The sequence below is a fragment of the Primulina huaijiensis genome, chromosome 11, assembly GCF_012295235.1.
Source record: "Primulina huaijiensis isolate GDHJ02 chromosome 11, ASM1229523v2, whole genome shotgun sequence".
Lineage (NCBI taxonomy): Eukaryota > Viridiplantae > Streptophyta > Magnoliopsida > Lamiales > Gesneriaceae > Primulina > Primulina huaijiensis.
Genome location: NC_133316.1, coordinates 7376343 through 7384151, shown reverse-complemented (window position 1 = coordinate 7384151; position 7809 = coordinate 7376343). Strand labels below are relative to the sequence as shown.

The 7809-nt window shown below is 44.1% G+C and overlaps 2 protein-coding genes across 2 annotated transcripts; both read right to left on the bottom strand.

Moving 5' to 3' along the window:
- LOC140988331 (uncharacterized) lies at positions 1 to 1818 on the bottom strand. Its single transcript, XM_073457362.1, has 2 exons — positions 712 to 1818; positions 1 to 312 (listed from the first exon to the last, which is right to left on the bottom strand). The coding sequence occupies exons 1-2, from the start codon at positions 1816 to 1818 to the stop codon at positions 1 to 3; spliced, it is 1419 nt and encodes a 472-aa protein (XP_073313463.1).
- A 144-nt stretch (positions 1819 to 1962) lies between these two features.
- On the bottom strand, positions 1963 to 3839 carry LOC140988330 (uncharacterized). Its single transcript, XM_073457361.1, has 3 exons — positions 3090 to 3839; positions 2910 to 3032; positions 1963 to 2685 (listed from the first exon to the last, which is right to left on the bottom strand). Exons 1-3 carry the CDS (start codon positions 3837 to 3839, stop codon positions 1963 to 1965), a joined length of 1596 nt encoding a protein of 531 aa, XP_073313462.1.
- Positions 3840 to 7809: the final 3970 nt, after the last annotated feature.

Below are 7809 nucleotides of genomic sequence, written 5' to 3'. Positions count from 1 at the left end.
TTAAACATAATATTTCTTCAAATGAAAAGCATTCCATGGCCTTTTAAGGGCACGTCCTTGAGAGTCCTCCAGATAGTAAGCCGCCCCCGAGCTAACTCTCTGAATCACTTTGAAAGGTCCTTCCCACCGTGATTCTAATTTCCCCACATCACCCACTGGTTTGATCTTTTTCATGACTAGGTCCCCAACCTGGAAATCTCGTGATCGAACATGATTGTTATAGGATTTCATTATCCGGCTGCGAAAAGCTTCCATCCGAATGGCTGCCCGATCTCTCCTTTCTTCAACTAGATCAAGTTCAATGGCCCAGGACTGATCATTGGTACTCGGATAAGATTCTATTCGAGTAAAAGATTGCCCAATCTCCGCAGGTAGGACTGCTTCTGAACCATAGACTAGGCTGTATGGAGTCTCTCGAGTAGATGTTCGTGGTATAGTTCGATATGACCATAATACATTCGGTAATTCCTCCACTTAATCTTTTCATTTCCCATGAAGTCAGGCCTTTAAAGCTTGCACAATGATTCTATTGGTCACTTCAGTTTGGCCATTGGCTTGAGGGTATGCCACTGAGGTAAAAGATTGGAAGATCTTCATTTCTTGACACCACGATGCAATTTTCTTTCCCTGGAATTGCCTCCCATTATCTTAAATCAATTTTCTTGGGATGCCACAACTGCGAACAATATTCTTTCAGAGAAATTTCATGACCTTTTCCTCAGCAATTTTGGCTAATGGCTCGGCTTCTACTCGCTTAGAGAAATAATCCACAGCCACAAGAAAGAATTTTTTCTGGGCCCGGGCTATGGGGAAAGGCCCCACGATATCCAACCCCCATTGATCAAAAGGACAAGATGCTGAGACAGGTTGCATATCAGCAGCTGGGCGGTGTTGAAAATTATAATGGTGTTGGCAACCCTTGCATTTTTGAACAAGTCGGGCAGCATCTTGATTTATTTGGGGCCACCAAAATCCGGCCAATATAGCTTTCCGAGACAGGGCAGTCCCACCGAGGTGTTCACAACAGCACCCCTCGTGTATTTCTCGGAGGACATACTCTACCTCATTCTCTGATAAGCATTTGAGCAAAGGGCCTTGATATGATCGCCTATATAAAACATCATTCGAAAAGACGAACCTGGGTGCTTGTTTTTTGATTTTTACAGCCCGAGCCCGATCTTCTGCGAGCTTGCCATGGACTATATATTTAATGAGAGGAGTCATCCATGAGTTCCTCTGAATCAGGGGTACTTCTTCATCAACAGAAAGTACCAACCGGGTGAAACAGAGGACCTCCCGGGTGCTTATATCTGACATGGAAGCTGCTAATTTGGCTAAGGTATCAGCTTCTCCGTTTTCTTTTCTAGGGATCTGTTCAATGCTCCAGTCGGTTAGAGCCGCTGCCCGGGCTTTGATGAGTGCCAAATATTTGAGCATTTTTTCATTTTTGGCTTCATAGGTTCCCTTGATTTGCTGGGTGACCAATTGAGAGTCGGAATAAATAATGACCCGGTAAGCACCGACTTCCTCGACAGCCTGCAACTCTGCCAGAACGACGTCATATTCTGCTTCATTTTTGGTGACCATGGAGTCGATTCTTAGAGCCAGCTTGATCTTCTCACCTGATGGGGCAATCAGGACCACCCCAACTTCACATCCTGATAAATTCGATGCACCATCAACAAAAGCTCTCCATACCTCTTCTTCTCCTGGTTGAATCAGCTCTATTAAGAAGTCTGTTAATGCTTGGGCTTTAATAGCAATTCGAGGTTTATATTCAATGTCATACTCCTCAAGCTCTATAGTCCACTTAACCATTCTTCCTAAGACTTCGGCGTGTGTCATAATCCTCCCGAGTGGAGAATTGGTGAGGACTACGATTGGATGTGAGAGAAAATAAGGCCTCAGCTTTCTGGGCAGTCATCACCTGGGCCAGGGCTATTTTTCCTACGTCACTGTATTTCAATTCTGCTCCTCGAAGGGCATGACTGACATAATATACTGGCTTCTCGTCGACCCTTTCTTCCATGACAAGCACCGAACTAACAGCATACTCAGTAGCAGAAAAATAGATCCATAATTTTTCCCGGGTTTTGGTTTTACCAAGACAGGCAACTCGGCCAAATGCTTCTTCATGTCTTGAAAAGATTGCTCACATTTGTCATCCCAGCCAAATTTTTGCGCTTTTCTTAGAACTTGGAAAAATGGATAACTTAAATGAGCAGATCGAGAAATGAAGCGTGAAAGGGCTGCAATTCTCCCGGTCAGTTTTTGTACATCCCGGACAGATCGAGGGGAAGACATGTCCATTATTGCTTTGATTTTTTCGGGATTGACTTCGATTCCCCTATCAGTCACCAAGAACCCCAAAAATTTCCCGCTTATTACCTTAAATACACACTTAGCCGGGTTGAGCTTTATTCCATATTGTTTCAAGGTGGTGAAGGTCTCAACCAAATCATCAATAAAGTAGGAGACTTCCCGGGTCTTGATAAAGATATCATCCACATATACTTCAATGTTTCTGCCTATCTGCTTCTGAAAAACATTGTTCATCAAACATTGGTACGTGGCCCGAGCTTTCTTCAATCCGAAGGGCATAACAACGTAGCAGAAGGTGCCCACGAAAGTGATAAAACTGGCTTTATCTTGATCTTCAAGAGCCAAGGGGATTTGGTGGTACACCTGATAAGCATCCAGAAAGCTTAATAACTCGCATCCGGAGGTTGAATCCACCATCTGATCAATCCGTGGGAGTGGATAACAGTCTTTGGGGCAGGCTTTATTCAGGTCCCTGAAATCGACGCACATTCTCCACTTTCCGGTGGCTTTTGGAACGAGGACCACATTTGAGACGAAGTAGGGAATTAGACTTCTCTGATGTGGCCGTCTCGCCACAGCTCTCCAACCTGCTCTTCAATGACTTTATCTTTTTCAGGGCCGGAGTGCCTCTTCTTCTGTTTCACAGGCCAGGATCCCGGGAGGATATTTAATTTATGCTCAGCCACTTGGGGTGAGATCCCGGCTAGTTCCTGTTGAGACCAGGCGAAAACACTAATGTTAGCTTTTAAACAGTTTAAGAGATTTACCCAGGTGGACGCGTTGATGTCTCGAGCCACCCGAATGTGTTTCCCGGGCTCAATCTCTACTGCCTCTTGTACTTCCTCTGCAAAGAAATGTACTTCCCTTCCCTTGGCCACCTCATCTGCTTGACTTTCCTTACTCCCTTTCTCCTCCCTTCTTGCCTTCTTCTGATCTACCCGGACTGTCTCCCCATAGCACTTCCGGGAAGAAGGTTGGTCTCCCTTGACTTCTACGACCCGTCCTTGTACTGGAAATTTAATTTTTTGGTGATAAGTGGAGGCCACAGCTCTCATCTCATTCACGGCTGGCCTCCCCAAGATGATGTTGTATGAGGACTGGGCATCCACCACTGTAAAGACTGTCATCACAGTTTCCCTCAAGTCCCCGGTTCCCAAGGTCAGTGGCAAGGTGATTTCCCCATCAGGGTACACGGCATGTCCAGCAAAAGAAAACAGGGCAGTCTCAACCGCCTCTAACTGATATTCGAGCAAATCCATTTGGACCTGTGCCTCTTTAAAGATGACATTGACAGAGCTGCCATTGTCAACAAATACTCTTAATACATCATAATTAGCCACTCGGGCTTGGATAACAAGAGCATCATTGTGGGGTAGACTGACTCTCCTGAGGTCTTCTGGGCCAAAGCTGATAACTGGCTCGTTTCTCCCACTACCATCAACCGCCAAGCACTCCTTTCTACTTTTTGCCTTCCGAGCCCGGTTGGAATCACCATCTGTGGACCTTCCTGAAATCATTTTTATTACTCCTCGGCTCGGGGAAGGGTCCTTCCTCTCTGTTTGTCTACTCCTTTCTTCTCGGGAACTCGATTCCTCCCTCCTGCTTCCACCCGGGATATCTGCATTTTTGCGGGGAGTATCAGGTCCGGGACGTCGAGACAACCAAGGTGGCTGTCTAAACTTGTCTCGAGGAGGATGAGATGCTGGCGTATGACGTCTACTGGACTCCTTCCTTAAAGTTCGGCATTCATTCGTGTTGTGAGAACACTATTTGTGAAGGGTGCAGAACCCTTTCTTTTCTGGTCTTGGTGTCCATGCCATCGAACTTGGAGACGGGGCTATGTCTGAGCTGCATTCCTGAATTTCTCGATCCCGGGCAATTCTCAATGGTACATGAGAGAAATGTCCCGGACCATTTTTCTTGTGGGCTCTCTCCTCGGGTCTGACAACCCGGTTTCCTCTGGTTCTTTTCAATGCTTCTCTTTTTTGATTTTGCGCTTCTTCCATGTTGATGTATTTCTCTGCCCGGGAAAAGAGATCTTCGAAGTTCCCGAGCATTTTCTTGGTCAGGGATCGGAAAAAATCTCCCTCCCATATTCCTTGCATAAAAGCTGTGACTTTCGTCTCTGGAGCACATGCGGGAACCTCCAGAGCTACTTGATTAAATCGTTTGATGTAAGCTCTCAGAGTTTAATCTTGGCCCTGCCATTGTTCAAAAAGGCTAAAGGCAGTTTTTTTTGTATTTCTTGCTGCTGCTGAATTGATGCTAGAATACCTTTTGAAAGTCATCAAAACAATGAATGCTCTATGGTGCCAGCCCTTCAAACCATCTTTGTGCAGAGTCGACCAGGGTAGTTAAAAACACTTTACACTTGATTTGGTCTCCATAGCAATGCAACATGGCCATATTTTCAAAGCGAGCAAGATGCTCCTCGGGGTCAGAACTCCCGTCATAATCTTTGATCTTCGCTGATTTGAAGTGCCCGAGCAGTGGTTCCCGGACAATGATATCAGAGAATGGACAACCCTTTACAGCTCGAGCACTACTCTTAGAAACAACATGTCCTTCCAACGCTCTCACCTTCTTCCTCAATTCCTCTAACTCCTCTGCCACAGTAGGAGATTTAGAACCTGCACTTGACTCCCTTTTCTCGTCCCTTCTCTCTTCTTCCTGCGGCTGCTCACGTTGCTGTTCGGGGTGACTAGAATGATGAGTAGTGGTCTTCTTTGCCATGCCTGTCTTAACAACATCAGCTACAATTTTGGTCAACTCTTCAGGTGTTATGAGGATGGTGGGCTGGGGGCCATTGGGTGGCTGACCACCCACATCAGAGAGACGAGTATTGTTCTCTTCTTGAATCCGAGAAGTGTCTTCGTTCGCTCTCCTAGTAGGAGCCATATCAACGACTTAGAACTCAGAATTTCTCACAGACGGCGCCAATGATTCGATCCGGGTGAAATGGATGAGTAGGGTCGAGTGCTCTATCGGATCTGCTATCAGTATGATGAGGGAAATAAGAGCCAAGACGCCTGGATCAAAAGCTTGCTTCCTGGACAATGATATAAGGATCTGCAACCAAGAGTAACCACGTGAATGGGCGTCGGACTGGTGTCCGGCGTGACGACTCCGATGCTTAAGTCAGTGAGGAACTCAAAGCAAGAAACCAATGTAACCCAGTGAGGGCTGTGTGATTGGTGTGGGAGATGGGAGTAAGTGAGTAATAAATGAGAATATTTAATGTGTCAATAGACAGAAATGCAAAGATAGAACCTGGTATTTATAGTAGAGGATGTAATGATGACCTCGTTCATTGTGCTGATCATTAATTATAGTAGGGCGGATGATTATACCCTATAATCTGACATGTCAAATCGTATACTAGTCACATCTAGCCCACTTAAGTTTGTCAACCATTTATATTATTGTTAGAGATAGGTCGTCCGCGCACATCCTACGTTGTCGGCGCCATTAAATGCAGCATTTATATCGAATTGGTCCGGGTAGAAAGTCTCCCAGAAGCTACATGAGAGCCTGGGCATATAATGCCCCGGGGAGGTTATGTCCCGGTTGCTCCAATGGCTCGGCACATTTCTAAACTCGTTGGAGTATCTCTGTCGAGCTCATCCCTGCATCGTCCCGGGCCCTCCAGGGACCGAGCATCCTTGCCGACCTATTCCAATATACTGGCTTTACTACGTTCCATGAATAATCACCCTCCCTGACCCGGGCACTATCCATGACCCTGGTCATCCCTAGGTATCATCATATTTGCATAAGTTAATTATGTTGTGCATGTGGACATGTTTAAAATATACTATTCTACATGGTTGCATTAAAATGTATTTTTAAAAGATTATTCGAGTTGCGATCGAAGAACGGAGGCCGATGGCTGAAAAATAGAAAATGTTTTTATTAAATAATTTTTTATTTAAAATATGGTTGATGCTTTTTCTTATTTTTGAAAATAAAGAGTTTTGAAGTGATTTTATACGTCGAGACGTAATTTTTATCGGTGTCTGATTTTCAACAAAAACGAGAACGTTTTGACAACCTAGCTAATAAATTCACAAACTTTTCTACTCAAAATATTTTAAACATGCAATAATGGGCTAATTGGGCCTAATTAACTTTCCTAATGGGCCTAAGCTTGGTTAGTGATTTAACTATCTATTTAAAGTGCAATTCACCCCACAAATTGAAACATAACTCACGTTCCCCTACCCTAGCCACATACAAGACTCCTTTGCACTTGTAATTCATGGCACACAGCATCAACAACAAGAGGACTTTTTCAAATATTGCAAGGAAAAATTCAGCCAAGGTGTACGTCGTCGTTCTTCGCATCGTCGATTCGTTTTCGTGCGTATTATATGCAAAGGCACACCTTAATCTCTTTTTTCTCATCTTTTACACCATATTATGTGTTTGATACATGATTTCATGAAAAATATGATACACTTTATTTGTTTTCATCTTTATGGCTATACATGCACAAAACTAGAGTTTTCTCTTTTTAAAACTCTTCCTAATGCTGGACAAAGGGTCTGCCATGGTAGGGCTATGGGAAGGGACGTTTTTCAACATGTTTAAGGGTCCATAGATGAAGGTTTAAGGGCTGGACAGTAGGGTGAAGCATGCTGAACGAAATTTGGGGATTTAAGAGTCCTAGGGTTTTGGTTTGGCTTCCTAAGAGGGTGCGGCCACCAGCTGCTGTTGGGGCACGTCCAGGAGTCCTAAGAGGGTGGTCTTGTGGCCTTAGGTGAGAGAAAGTAGGCCTGGTATGGTGCTAGAAGGAGGGCTGCTCGGTTGGAGGCTCATAGGGCTAGGGTTGCTGCTTTTGGAGGATAAAGGGAAAGGGGCTGCTGTCGGGGGGTTAGCTTCTGTCCAGAAGTTTACCTAGGGTTCGGTTAGGGTCCTAAGAGGGTGGCCAAGGGTCTGGTCATGTGGCTAAGGGCTTGGGGTCGAAGCTAGCCTAGGTTCGAATCACACTAGAACTAGGATTCTAGTGCAGAAAAATACAGAAGCTTCCTAGGCATGATCAAAGGTCTTGTTGGGCTTGAATTGGGTTGAAAAGGGTTTATTTAGGTGTTATTAAGCTTTGGTTTAAGTTTGGTTAAGTTTCGAGTCCATACGAGTCAAAACCGGGATATATGTCTAAGTTTAAAAACAAATCGAGTAACTTATTGGAAAGCTAATTTTAAGCCTAAGAAATACTTATGGGAGGGTTTTAAGGAATTATGATAAGTTTGGAATGATTTGGGACGTCGGTTCGAGGTCTAAGGATGAATACGAAAAAATATGCTACTAGGGGTAAAACGGTAATTTTACAATCGAAAATTAGTAAACGTCATGGCAGTATCCTGAATGCTGTTTTATATGCTAATATAATTATTTTAAATGTTTATGGATGTTTTTATGATTTAATATGTTAAAATATTATTTTAAATGTTTATGGATTTTTTTAATGTTAAAATGTGTATTTAAAAT